Source organism: Oncorhynchus clarkii, chromosome 26, assembly GCF_045791955.1.
Source record: "Oncorhynchus clarkii lewisi isolate Uvic-CL-2024 chromosome 26, UVic_Ocla_1.0, whole genome shotgun sequence".
Lineage (NCBI taxonomy): Eukaryota > Metazoa > Chordata > Actinopteri > Salmoniformes > Salmonidae > Oncorhynchus > Oncorhynchus clarkii.
Window position 1 is genome coordinate 23,652,362 of NC_092172.1, and position 14,100 is coordinate 23,666,461.

Below are 14,100 nucleotides of genomic sequence, written 5' to 3' on the forward strand. Positions count from 1 at the left end.
GGCTCTCATGAGGACCGCCACAAGAATGGAAGACACAGAGTTACTTCTGCTGCAGAGGATAAGTTCATTAGAGTTACCAGCCTCAGAAATTCCAGCCCAAATAAATGCTTCACCGAGTTCAAGTAACAGACACATCTCAACATCAACTGTTCAGAGGAGACTGTGTGAATCAGGCCTTCATGGTCAAATTGCTGCAAAGAAACCACTACTAAAAGACACCAATAAGAAGAAGAGACTTGCTTGGGCCAAGAAACACGAGCAATGGACATTAGACCGGTGGAAATCTGTCCTTTGGTCTGATGAGTCCAAAGTCTAGATTCTTGGTTCCAACCGCTGTGTCTTTGTGAGCATGGAGGAGGTGTGATGGTGTGGGGGTGCTTTGCTGGTGACACTGTCTGTTATTTATTTAGAGTTCAAGGCTCATTTAACCAGCATGGCTACCACAGCATTCTGCAGCGATATACCATCCCATCTGGGCTTAGTGGAACTATCATTTGTTTTTTCAACAGGACAATGACACAACACACCTCCAGGCTGTGTAAGGGCTATTTTACTAAGAAGGAGAGTGATGGAGTACTGCATCAGATGACCTGGCCTCCACAATCACCCAACCTCAACCAAATTGAGACGTTTGGGATGAGTCAGACAGCAGAGTAAAGGAAAAGCAGCCAACAAGTGCTCAGCATACGTGGGAACTCCTTCAAGACTGTTGGAAAAGCATTCCAGGTAAAGCTAGTTGAGAGCATGCCAAGAGTGTCAAGGCAAAGGGTGGCTATTTGAAGAATCTCAAACATATCAAAATATATTTTATATTTAACACTTTTGTTTACCACATGATTCCATATGTGTTATTAGTTTAGTTTGATGTCTTCACTATTATTCTACAATGTGGAAAATAGTAAAAAATAAAGAAAAACCCTTGAATGTGTAGGTGTTCTAAAACCTTTTACTGGTAGTGTAAGTCCAATGCCAGCTTCATCAGAATGACCTTGTGTGTTGTAATGATTCTACATTCTGCTATCAGCAATTATCTTCCATTAACAACAGTACAAAGCATCTGATCTTCCTGAAGTGATTTGTTTGTATAACACCACAAACCTTAATTAACCTTCTGTTTCTTGGAGTGGGGAGTTCTATTATCGATGTGTACATTCTGATGTAACACCTCTCTATTTCCTGTTTTAAAACAGATCAAAAGTATTGACCCGTTGATCGTTATGGTACACAATGTGTTAGAAAACACCCCTCCAGGTTTTGGGTCCAGTTGGAATGTAAGGATGGTGTGCATACAAAGAGATTCCACTGCTTCTCCTAATAGAATGTGTATAATGCACTCCTCACCTGCCTGTGTTTGCTGTGATGAATGGCCATGTTAGAAGAGAGACCCACCTGTGACTGTAGTGCATAGCTTGGCCTGCTGGGTACTGTAGTCCATCATGGTGATGCTGTGTCAGTGTGGTGCTGACTGACTGATGTGGACTCTGTCTCTGCTCTCTGTGAGAGGGAGTCCCATTGCATGCAGTTGAACCCTGGATTGCACTTTGTTTCAAAGCCTTTCTTTTCCTTGGTTTGTCTTGTAACCACTATAGAGACGACCCAAGGGTGCTCTTTGAGAAACGTCAAAACTGATTATCATTTAACAGAATCAGAGCTATAAGGTCAGATACATAACGTGTGCGCTTTGGTTATAATTGTAAACACACCTACATCTCTATGCTCTTTGAAATGGATCAGCAGAAATCATTAGCTCTGTTTGGGTATTAAGTCAATTCAAATCTCTTAGCGAAAGACACTGAAGACACTTAGCGAAAGACACTGAAGACACTTAGCGAAAGACACTGAAGACACTTAGCGAAAGACACTGAAGACACTTAGCGAAAGACACTGAAGACACTTAGCGAAAGACACTGAAGACACTTAGCGAAAGACACTTAGCGAAAGACACTGAACTATTACTTCTATTTATATCAATTCTCACTGGGCCAGTTCACTGACGTCTTTGAGATATGTCTTTGGCCAAGTCTGATTTATCACTGTAACAGAGAGGATCTGAAGGAGGTGCCATATTTCCTGCTAGTTCCTCCCTTTCTCTTGGTTCATAAAGAGGACACGGTCGTTAACTAAACCCACGGACACACTGCCAGGAAAGAGCAGCTTTGTGGTTCTCCGTTGTGGCCTCTCTCTTAAATGCACAGATGCTGTTTTTGACCATAAGAATATTTGCACAGCTTTTAAAGCAGTCGTATTGCATTGTCTTGTGCACACTACTACCCACGTCTTCTTTGTTGAATCATTTTTGCATACCTGTTCTACATTGTGGTTTCTGCCATCCCAATGTCCTTAGCAAGGTCGCATGCTGTTGCTTGATAATTGCTGTAATGTTGTTGAGTGTTATCTATTGAAGATGGTTTTAATATTTAGGGTAGTTGAACTTTTTTTGCAACTATTACTGGGAAAAGTAAGGTTGTATTTGTGCCTTTGGGGCATTGCAGGTTACAGGGCGTGAAACTCTAAAAGACAGACCATCGAGACCTGTTAAGATAGCAGAGAGCGATGTTGATGTAAGTATACCGGCCCCCACCCCCCCTAACCAAAACTTGTCTGATAAACACCCAGTTTATCCATCTCTCTCCTTTTCTTCAACATCTATCGTTTTTCACATCTTACAACCCACTACAGAGACAGTGAACTGATGATTTGAGAAGTTGGTATTGTGTAGTTGTGGTAAACAGAGGGTGTGTAGGGAGGGAAAGGAGCAGAGCGAAGATGCAGCACTGTGGGGACAGACAGCTTCACTGTTAAAGCCTGAGAGTATCGACGAGGGACTTTATTTCCAGCTCTCAATTTAAAAGGAAAAATACAATTAATGGGATTTTAGACATAAAGCTCTTACATTTTTCAGTTTGATTTCTGTCATCCGGCCTTTTTAATTCTTTGTTTGCTCAGAATGGAGGTAAATAAGCTGGATGTCTTGGCTTTTCATCATTAGCATTGTTCCAGTTTAACAATTTATAAGAATTGGTGAATTTGTTTGAACAATGAATATTTCATGCAATTAAAACAACAATATACGTCTGTGAAATAAAAAACAGCTTAATTATTAATTGAACAGAATGATAAATAGAACTCAAGAATAAACACTCAGTGTGTGAGAAAGATTGTAAACTAGGCAGTCTTATTTTGTTTTCAGAAACATATAACCCATTTCTGCGGGGAAACAAATATGCCAGTCTCAATAAGCACTGTTCTCTCGAAAAGTCAATTTCAAAATATGGATTTTTGATTATGATTACTTATAATGGGCATTACCATTCCCCACAAGCAGACAGTATAAAGCTTTATTTCTTTATTTTCACACAGAGAAGATGAAAAGAGGTCCTCAGGGCATTTCAAAGAGATGGGTCTTATTGACATATTTACAGACAGAGCAGACTACAGTAGACTATCAATTCATTCTGCTGGGCACTGTGGTTTGAATAGTGTTTACCAGAAGCTCCTGGGCAGAGGGTCCCTGTTCTAGCCATAGACCTAGTCTTCTTAATAGACCTTATCAATCTCTGTTCTCTGTGCTGCCTGCTGCTGTTCCCTGTGCAGGTGAAGTTAAGCCGACTGTGTGAACAAGACAAGATCCTTCAGGAGCTGGAAACAACGATACGCACGCTCAAGGAAGACAAGGTATTGGGTTTTCTGTGTTTGTTTGTGTGTGTGTGTGCCTGGGTATGTGTACGTGTGTTTTAGCTCCCCCGTATGGTCTCGTGGTGAATACCCCACGCCCTCGTGGTGTCCTGTCCTACAGGACAAGTTGGAGTCCGTGCTGGACGTGTCACACCAGCAGATGGAGCAGTACCGGGACCAGCCGGCCCACCAGGAGAAGATATCCTACCAGCAGAGACTACTGCAGGAGGACGTGGTGCACATCAGAGCTGAGATCTCTCAGGTGTTCACGGTAAGGCCTGCTCTGTCTGACCTAACACAGCCTGGCTCACTGGTTTGACTGACCACAGTCAGCCCCATTGACTGACCACAGTCAGCCCCATTGACTGACCACAGTCAGCCCCATTGACTGACCACACAACCTCCCTCTCTGTCTTTCTCACTCTCTTACGCTCTATCTCGCTCCCTCTCTCTTACTCTCTCTTTCTCTCTCCCTCTCTCTTACACTCTTTATCTCGCTCCCTCTCTCTTACTCTCTTTATCTCGCTCCCTCTCTCTTACTCTCTTTATCTCGCTCCCTCTCTCTTACTCTCTTTATCTCGCTCCCTCTCTCTTACTCTCTTTATCTCGCTCCCTCTCTCTTACTCTCTTTATCTCGCTCCCTCTCTCTTACACTCTTTATCTCGCTCCCTCTCTCTTACTCTCTCTATCTCGCTCCCTCTCTCTTACACTCTTTATCTCGCTCCCTCTCTCTTACTCTCTTTATCTCGCTCCCTCTCTCTTACTCTCTTTATCTCGCTCCCTCTCTCTTACTCTCTTTATCTCGCTCCCTCTCTCTTACTCTGTCTTTCTCTGTCTCTCTTGCTCCATGTAGGAGATGGAGAATGTGTGGAACGAGTACAGCAGCCTGGAGAGAGATGTAGACTGGTTGAGGACAGCTCTGGAGGGCCAGATGAACCGCAGTGGTCTCTCTCAGGTCAGGATCGCACCACAACCACACCACTGCAAACACATACTCTCGTACAGATTCCCAGAGGGATGGGAACAAACGTCTGTAGTGTTTGTGTTCATGGTTGTGTGTGTGTTTGTCTATGAGCAGAAGGAGAAGTCCCAGATCAAGAGGGAGTTGTGGAGGATTGAAGACGTAATAGCAGGCCTCAGCTCCAGCAAAGCCAACTACCAAGTCACCATCTCCTCTGTGACCAACCCAGGTGAGAGGAGTGCTGTGGCTCTGCCTCCGCTTGCCTCTACTAACACACACTGGAGCTCAGGACGAGCTAGAGAGAGAAATGGACACTACTTGTCATGTGCTTATATAGTTACAGGAGACAAAATGGATGAGTTGATTATGGTCTGTATGTGTATTTGGCTTTTGTGGTTGGAGTGTTGTTCTCTTGTGTAATTTGAATGTGTATGTTGTGTGTGTTGGGGGGTGTTTTACGGGTGTGGAATTTTGTGCCTCCAGAGAGAAAACTTGTGCCTTCCGTGTCGCCGTCGTCAGTGCCTTCTCTGTCTGCCAGTCCCTCCCTCGGAGAGATGAGACTGGCCCAGCAGCACAGCCCCCACCTCAGCCCCACAACCCCCACCTCCACCCAGCACACCACCACAGCCCTCGCCATGTCTGTGCCAAAATGGGTGAGATTCTCCCACTCGGAGGAAATAGTGTTGAATGTTATCCTATCGGATAGTAAATGTGGTTGAATATGATGGTAAAGGATATGCTGGTTGGTTGTTCTCTCTGCAGGCAGATGAGGGCACCCCTCCCCGACCACCACTACCTCAGCTATACAGTCCTGAGGACCACGCCCCCGCCGTGCCTCCGCTGCCCAGGGAAACCAGCGTCATCAGACACACGTCTGTACGAGGCCTCAAACGACAGTCTGACGAACGCAAGCGGGACAGGGAGATCGGCCAATACACCAATGGAGACAACAAGGTGTGTGTTTGGAGAGAGCTATGGAGCCGTGTGTCTGTGTGGTACTGATCTCTGTCTCTGTGGGTGTCAGGTGGAGCTGCACACCTTCCTGAGTGAACCTGAGCTTCTGGGAGTGGGAGGGTCTGGTCACATGAGGATGGGGGCCTTGGGGCATGATAGTGGCTACCAGACCCTGCCAAGCAGAGGTAAGTAGCTCTAGGTCCAACACATGTAATACGCCTTGATGTAAAGTGGAATGACAAATTTGTTTCTTTGAAGAATGTCTTCCTCTTCAGACTAAGCAAACAGCTTGGAAGGCTAAACAGCTTGTTTTTTTTATAGTGTTCACACCAGCAGCAAATATGTGCATTGTAATGTACCCACTGAACATGCTTTGGCTTTTGTGCTCACTTGGGAGTCGTGTTTTCATATTTGCTGTCTTTCTTCCAGGGCCGGCTGGCTCCTCATCCAGGCTAAATCAGTCCACAAACATCTCCTCATATGTTACCCTCAGAAGAGGAGCCTCAGCCGCCTCAGGCCTGAAGGTAAGACTCCAACTATTTCTGACTGACTAAGAGTCAAGAGACAAGGTGGAGAGGCAGCACAAATATTGTTCGTAAATCCTGTCATGGCTTTTACTTTTGTGGAGCTGACACAAGCTGACTTGATTAGATGCAGCATCTAGTACAAAACATTGAGTACATGGAAAAAACTTGGTCATTTTCCATGAAGAAAACTTTTGAATTATTTCAGCTGGCCAACAGTATTGTTATAATAATCAAACAAGTTTAGAAGATTAAATTGCTATTGTTGAGAAATGTAGGCTAGTGTAGTAGTATAAGTAGATACTGTATTACAGAAGTGGGATAATAGCCGCTGGTATAGTAACAGTATAATTATTGACTTGTTGTTGTAGTAGTAGTATGGTGTTGCTGAAGCAACGAACACAAATAACTGTCAGAAGTAGGTTAAATATTTAGTGTTCTTGCAGAAGTAAGTCACACTAAATCGTGATTCTCATTCATAGAATGTGTTCCCCATCTTCTATAATTTGACATTTCTGAAAGCTCCACGGCAGTTAATTCAACCGTGTGAAGTTAGCTTAATTAAGGTAGGTGATGTGGTTACTAAAACAGCCTTAGCTCTTGATTGGTATAAGCTATTCCTGTTCTGATTTCCGATTTGAATAGCAGAGAAGTAGACTAAGATTTTGTACGCTCTAAATTGTTGTCCAAGTGGTTGGGAAAGTGTTCAAAACAGCAGTTGTTTCAAAACATTGAGAGAAAAAGCAGTTGATGCGGTTTTACTAAAGCAGCTGTATCGTTTGATTGGTTGAATATATTTCTGTTCTGGTTTCAGATACAGAGATACAGACTAAGATTCCCTTCTCTAAATTTTTGTCTAAATTGTTTGGAAAGTCACATTGTTTACAATGAATAGAATGTTGGAAGTCTGGTAGTTTTTAACAATGAGAGCTTTAGAATGTTGAAGAAATCCCATTAAAGTGGATGACTTTTTGGGGGAGGAAGGACAAAAAGCTTAATAGTTTAAAAAGTATACATTTTACAAGAATACTATTCCAGACCGGTATGCATGTTTTACATTTTGAATGGGGTTTCTAGCTTAATCTCGGCCTGTACATTTGAATGGGGTTTCTAGCTTAATCTCGGCCTGTACATTTGAATGGGGTTTCTAGCGTAATCTCGGCCTGTACATTTGAATGGGGTTTCTAGCTTAATCTCGGCCTGTACATTTGAATGGGGTTTCTAGCTTAATCTCGGCCTGTACATTTTGAATGGGGTTTCTAGCTTAATCTCGGCCTGTACATTTGAATGGGGTTTCTAGCTTAATCTCGGCCTGTACATTTGAATGGGGTTTCTAGCTTAATCTCGGCCTGTACATTTTGAATGGGGTTTCTAGCTTAATCTCGGCCTGTACATTTTGAATGGGGTTTCTAGCTTAATCTCGGCCTGTACATTTGAATGGGGTTTCTAGCTTAATCTCGGCCTGTACATTTGAATGGGGTTTCTAGCTTAATCTCGGCCTGTACATTTTGAATGGGGTTTCTAGCTTAATCTCGGCCTGTACATTTGAATGGGGTTTCTAGCTTAATCTCGGCCTGTACATTTGAATGGGGTTTCTAGCTTAATCTCGGCCTGTACATTTGAATGGGGTTTCTAGCTTAATCTCGGCCTGTACATTTGAATGGGGTTTCTAGCTTAATCTCGGCCTGTACATTTGAATGGGGTTTCTAGCTTAATCTCGGCCTGTACATTTGAATGGTGCATGAAACATTGTGTTCCAAAGAAAAAATCTAAAATAAGTTCATTATTTAAAGTGTGACTTCTGAGCAAGTCACATTAAAGAGTAACTGCCCCTAAAAAAACAACTTTTCATTTAGAAAAAAGCCTATGTGGCCTAAATGTGAGTCAGAAGCATTTATTCTACTGTAAAAATGTATTACAAAGTGTAAATAGAATACTTCTGGTCATAAAGTGAGTCTTGCCCAAAACTGAGTTTTGCACTGGAGTATGTCACAACGTAAATGAAGGTTGGTTGTGTGCAGCAGCCAGTGCAGCAGCACACAAGTAATAATCAGTTCCGAGTGCAGCTGCACACGACCCGATCGTAATGCCCTTGGTAAATGTGGCTTGACTTTGCTATGGGACAGTATGTAAAAATTCCAATAGCTCAATGACTTAAAAATCTCAAAACACTATAAATTGTAGAAATTCATATACAACTATTAAAAGCTAACATAAAAATATTGTCTAATTTACGTTGTAGTTTATTGACGGTACCTACATAGACGGGAGATGGGCTATCCAAAGTCAAACCAACTTTGCCACAGTCGCACACCAGCCAAAAGATTTTGGCTAACTCTTCCCACCTGTGAACACACACACACAAAACACCCACATCAAACTACATCCCGAAATCAACTCACGTTTGAATTCAGTCATGGCCGCTAGCATTTCTTAATGAACCAAATCTCAAACGAGGCCAAATCAGGAATTTCAGCCGCCTTTTAAATAACCTATCATCTACAACTTGAGGGGGTGCAAGACAGCCTATGCAATGCTAATGAATGACTGGTTTAAAGACATGCTCCGGAACTTTGGCGACTACTAAGTATTTTTATACCTCCCGCTTTGGGCTTGATGTGTCAATATGTAGATCATACATGCATAATATGAGAAGAATGACTTAGTTCAATTAGCCACGAAATCCCGAGTTTGAAAGCAAAACAAATTCTGGAAGCTGTGCTGCGACATTTTACCTACATTGTTACCCACATGCACATATCTCCATGACCAAAAGTATGTGGACACTCGTCAAACATCTCATTCCAAAATCATGGGCATTAATATGGAGTTCGTCCCGTCTTTGCTGCTGTAGCAGCCACAAAACTTCCGGGAAGACTTTTGCTGCGTGGACTTGCTTCCATTTAGCCACAAGAGCATTAGTGAGGTCGGCCACTGATGTTGGGCGGTGTTCGATGGGGTTGAGAATCAGGGCTCTGTGCAGGGCAGTCAAGTTCTTCCACACCGATCTCAACAAACCATTTCTGTATGACCTCGTTTTGTGCACGGGGGCATTGTCATGCTGAAACAGGAAAGGGCCTTCCCCAAACGGTTTCCTCAAAGTTGGAAGCACAGAATCGTCTAGAATGTCATTGTATGCTGTCGCGTTAAGATTTCCCTAAACTGGAACTAAGGGGCCTAACCAGAACCATGAAAAACAGCCCCAGACCATTATTTGTCCTCCACCAAACGTTATAGTTGGCACTATGCATTCGGGCAGGTAGCGTTCTCCTGGCAACCCAGATTCGTCTGTCGGACTGCCAAATGGTGAAGCGTGATTCATCACTTCAGAAAACGCATTTTTACACTGCTCCAGAGTCCAATGGCGGCGAGCTTTACACCACTCCAGCCGACGCTTTGTATTACACATGGTGATCTTAGGCTTATGTGCAGCTGCTCATCCATGGAAACCGATTTCATGAAGCTCCCGACAAACAGTTCTTGTGCTGATGTTGCTTCCAGAGGCAGTTTGGAACTCAAAATTGAGTGTTGGAACCGAGGACAGCACTCGGCGGTCCCGTTCTGGAGCTTGTGTGGCCTACCACTTTACGGCTGAGACGCTGTTGCTCCTAGATGTTTACATTTCACAATAAGATCACTTACAGTTGACCGGGGCAGCTCTAGCAGGTCAGAACTTTGACGAACTGACTTGTTGGAAAGGTGGCATCCTATGACGGTCTCATGTTGAAAGTCACTCAGCTCTTCAGTAAGGCCATTCTACTGCCAATGTCTATGGAGATTGCATGGCTGTGTGCTCGATTTTATACACCTGTCAGCAACGGGTGTGGCTGAAATAACAGAATCCACTCATTTGAAGAGATGTCCACATACTTTTGTATATATAGTGTATGTGCCGTAGTACTCAATTTTCAGGGATCACTTTTGACTTGTGAGCGCAGCTTTCAGATTTACTGGCTAAAAAGTGTACACAAGTACAGGAGAACCTCTTTAATGTTGCATCATGGACCGAGAACTCAGTGTCAGGGAGTGCAGGCCGAGATTTAGCTAGAAACCCCATTCAAAATTTAAAACATGCTTACCGGTCTGGAATAGTGTTCTTGTATACAGCTTTTTGATAAAATGTATACTTTTAAACTATTAAGCTTTTTGTGCTCACCCCCCACAAAATCATCCACTTTAATGGGATTTCTTCAACATTCTAAAGCTCTCATTGTTAAAAACTCCCAGACTTTTTTGCATCTTGATCTAATGTAAAATGATGGTGGCACCTAAACTCTCTCTCTTCAGCCTCCTCTAACCCATTCCTCGTCTTTCGTTTAATCTGCTCTCCCTCTCCTTCTCTTCCTTTCCTCTCCCCTGCTCCCTCCCTCCCGCTCTCTCTTGCTGGTGTCGTGAGCTGTGTTAATTTATGCCCTCCCTCCCTCCTCTCAGGAGAGACCAAAGAGTGCCTTGGAGCGTCTGTACTCTGGGGATGTGCTGCAGAGCAGGGGGAGGATGAGTGCTGAGGAGCAGCTGCAGAGGATGAAGAGGCACCAGAAAGCTCTGGTCCGCCAGCGCAAGAGGACCCTGAGTCAAGGAGAATGCCAGGCCTCTTCATCACGAGCCTCCTCCTCCTCATCATCACAGCAACGCCCCCTTTCCGCAGACCTGGGCTCAGTACGTTAGCGCTACGCCTCACACGCCTAAAGCATGACCATTAGAGCTATAGCTACAATGCATGCAGAAGTAACAATGCATGCGACCACTAATACATTTCAGTTGCGTAGGGTTTTCATAGTGCCGTTGATGTGAGTTTGAGTGTGTGAGTTGGCCTGAACTAGCTGGTGCAGCAGGTAAGTGGGTGTGAGAATTGACTGCTGTGATTGTGTGAGAAGTGAGAGATGCTGTGGTGTGACATGCAAGTGGAACTCCTGGTGTTCTCACCTAGGAAGTGAAGGACTATGAATATGCAATAACAGAAAGGACAGAATAGACAGGGCCCCTGATTTCAAATGTCCTTGACTCCATCGCAAGAAAATGATTGCATTATGAGAATATCTCTCAATCCTTTCATTAGACTACAGTCTGTCTGTAATGAAGTAGACTCTATGATAACCTCACTTCCTCAACTCTATTAAAGGCCCTGGGAGATGGAAACAGCATTCTTATATGTCGGCCATCTTTAACTGTGTCAAAGTGCTTTTTGTTGGTTAGCTTGTGAAAATCTTTATGTGAATTATTAGTACTAAACACTGATGCATTAATGCAGTTCCAGTAAATCAGCTTTGTGGGGGTTGATTGTAGGTGATTGATTGTGCTACACTGAATCATATCCCTACTGCTGCATTAACGGCCCATAGCCATTACCTCTCTTCTCCCTACACCCACCCCTGGCCAAACAACAAGTGTTATCTCAGCTATTCTCTAATGTTACCTCAATACTGGAGATACACACCGCAACTAATAACTCTCTCAATCTGTCCCACCCTGACTAAACTGCAGTTTGACCTACTCTCAGGCTCCATGACAGTGTTTCAGTCTGTGTTCCTATCACTCCACTAGTGCAGCCCACTGCTAAGATACTAACCACATACCCTTCTTCTAGAACGGTCTGTCATTCTCTAACCAGGTCTCATTGTGCTGCTCAGACAAAACATACACAATCCTGCAGATTTAAAAAAAACTACATTTATTTTCACTGCCATTTTAAAGAGCTCTCTAATCATTACAAGTGTGGATATAGACTGCTGGATTAAATATTTTCTAATGATCATCTATTGACTCATTAGCATTTACATTTAAATTGCCTGGAGTTTGATACGATGCAACATCCGTCTAAATCTGTGCTTTTTAGTCGATTAGTCTTTGCATATGAGTAAAAGCTTCTACGGTGTGACTTTAGCAGTGTGAATGCAGTTCTGATTGTGGTGACTTGTGGATCTTACCACCACGTATCTCTCCTTGTTAACAGACTCTACATACAGCAATGCCTAATGTAAAGTACATGTATCCATTGTGCCAATCATTTACAGTCGTATCAGAACTCAAGTCAGCATATTATTTATCTGTTAATCTGCAAATGGAGGATCACTAAGCTCCCTCCCTCTTCTCCACATATTTAATGTAGAGGTTTGCAAATAAGAAATAAACACACATTTTCATAATAATGCATGCTTGCCATGTGTTTTTTCTTCATTGCATGTCTATTAAATATGTATTTGTGGTATTTTCTGCACTGGGCATTTTTATTTTCGCCTAGTAAGCACAATGATGCCTGGGACCAATATGTACATGTAAATGGATGTAGCTAGATGGATCCCTCTCTCCTCCTCATCTTCTCCCTAATCACTGACTGCACAAGTAGAGTGATGCATGCTGTGGTCTGAGAGCTTAGCACTCGTACTGCACCCCTATCAACAGTCCTGTACACGTTGGTGGTTTTGCCTGTGGAGAATAGTGTTGCACTTGTCACATTGTATGCCATTGTTTGAATGGAAAACACACAGAAATATCTTATTTTCTTTTTTTTTAAGGGAAAATGCACAATATACAGTATAGCTACAGAGGAGAACACATCAATGTCTGTAGAGTCTCACACTGGATGTTGCCATGAAATTGTAGCAACAAATCCTGAGTCAACAGTTGGAAAGGGGACTAATAATGTAGTTGTTTTGGTGTATCACTGCTAGGTCTGTGAAGCCGCAGTATGGTTGTGTTGGTGTGTAACTGTTGTGTCTGTGAAGCAGAAGTATGGTTGTGTTGGTGTGTAACTGTTGTGTCTGTGAAGCAGCAGTATGGTTGTGTCGGTGTGTAACTGTTGTCTGTGAAGCAGCAGTATGGTTGCGTTGGTGTGTAACTGTTGTGTCTGTGAAGCCACAGTATGGTTGCGTTGGTGTGTAACTGTTGTCTGTGAAGCAGCAGTATGGTTGCGTTGGTGTGTAACTGTTGTGTCTGTGAAGCAGCAGTATGGTTGCGTTGGTGTGTAACTGTTGTGTCTGTGAAGCAGTAGTGTTTGTGTGTAACTGTCATGTCTGTCTACCCCTCCTCCTCCAGTGGAGGCGAGAGCAGGAGTTTGACCTGCAGTTGCTGGAGCGGGCGGTGCAGGGGGAGGAGGCGCGGGGCGTCGTCCAGGGTGAGGAGTGTCCAGCAGAGCACAGTGATAGACCTCGGTCCCAGTCAGATGAGTGGCTGACCCTCCGCTCTACAGCCACGTCCACACTTACCCAGGAGGTGGACCTGGAGACGCTGGACTATGACCTGGACCTCAGCCGAGAGGTACAGCCTGACCCTCACCACCTCCACCATCAAACCTCACCAAGTCCGAGCTGGTCACTTTAACATTTCATTAAGGACTTAGTACGTTCACAATGTTGTTTAAACAATTGAATAGACTTGTTTTCAGCTTCAATGGTTATATTTCCTAATCCCTACAGTAATGGTACTAGAGTTGAATAGCTGTTAGTAGGAAACCTCTACTGTGTGTGTTTCTCTGTGTGTAGCTGGCCAAACCTCAGAAGGTGTTAATCCCTGAGCGCTACATAGACACAGAGCCTGAGGAACCTCTCAGCCCTCAGGAGGTGGAGGCTCGCCATCGCAACATGGAGCGCATCAAGAACATTCTGGCCAAGTCCAGGTATATTACAGCACCACCACTACTCACCGGGCCAATATGGAAGATCAGTTTGATAGGCCATTCAATTCATTGTGTAATGGTGTGTGTGTGTCTGTGTGATTAGTGTTCAGATCCTGGCGGGGCCCTCTGTGGCGGTGGACCAGCCAGAGGTGGTGGGTCTGGACTCAGCCCTATTGAAGCAGGAGAGGATCATCACCATGTCTTACGCCCTGGCCTCAGAGGCCTCCCTCAAGAGCAAGCAGGTCGCAGGTAATACCAACACACACAACTGGACACACTCTCTGCAGTAATGCCAACACACACAACCGGACACACTCTGCAGTAATGCCAACACACACAACCGGACACACTGTCTGCAGTAATACCAACACACA

General features: G+C 43.9%; 1 protein-coding gene across 4 annotated transcripts in view; it reads left to right on the forward strand.

Moving 5' to 3' along the window:
- The window catches only part of LOC139384915 (pleckstrin homology domain-containing family A member 7-like), a 147,613-nt gene that overhangs the window by 124,238 nt on the left and 9,275 nt on the right, over positions 1 to 14,100 (forward strand). For 2 of the 4 annotated variants that reach the window (XM_071129816.1, XM_071129818.1), the window contains 14 exons: positions 1,191 to 1,271; positions 2,493 to 2,561; positions 3,595 to 3,675; positions 3,797 to 3,946; positions 4,529 to 4,630; positions 4,754 to 4,865; positions 5,120 to 5,289; positions 5,399 to 5,590; positions 5,661 to 5,775; positions 6,020 to 6,114; positions 10,546 to 10,770; positions 13,147 to 13,368; positions 13,593 to 13,726; positions 13,830 to 13,975. In XM_071129816.1, coding sequence (XP_070985917.1) covers positions 1,191 to 1,271; positions 2,493 to 2,561; positions 3,595 to 3,675; positions 3,797 to 3,946; positions 4,529 to 4,630; positions 4,754 to 4,865; positions 5,120 to 5,289; positions 5,399 to 5,590; positions 5,661 to 5,775; positions 6,020 to 6,114; positions 10,546 to 10,770; positions 13,147 to 13,368; positions 13,593 to 13,726; positions 13,830 to 13,975 — 1,894 coding nt within the window. The remainder of the gene's footprint in view (positions 1 to 1,190; positions 1,272 to 2,492; positions 2,562 to 3,594; positions 3,676 to 3,796; positions 3,947 to 4,528; positions 4,631 to 4,753; positions 4,866 to 5,119; positions 5,290 to 5,398; positions 5,591 to 5,660; positions 5,776 to 6,019; positions 6,115 to 10,545; positions 10,771 to 13,146; positions 13,369 to 13,592; positions 13,727 to 13,829; positions 13,976 to 14,100) is intronic. The other 2 variants (XM_071129817.1, XM_071129819.1) reach the window with 1 other exon arrangement.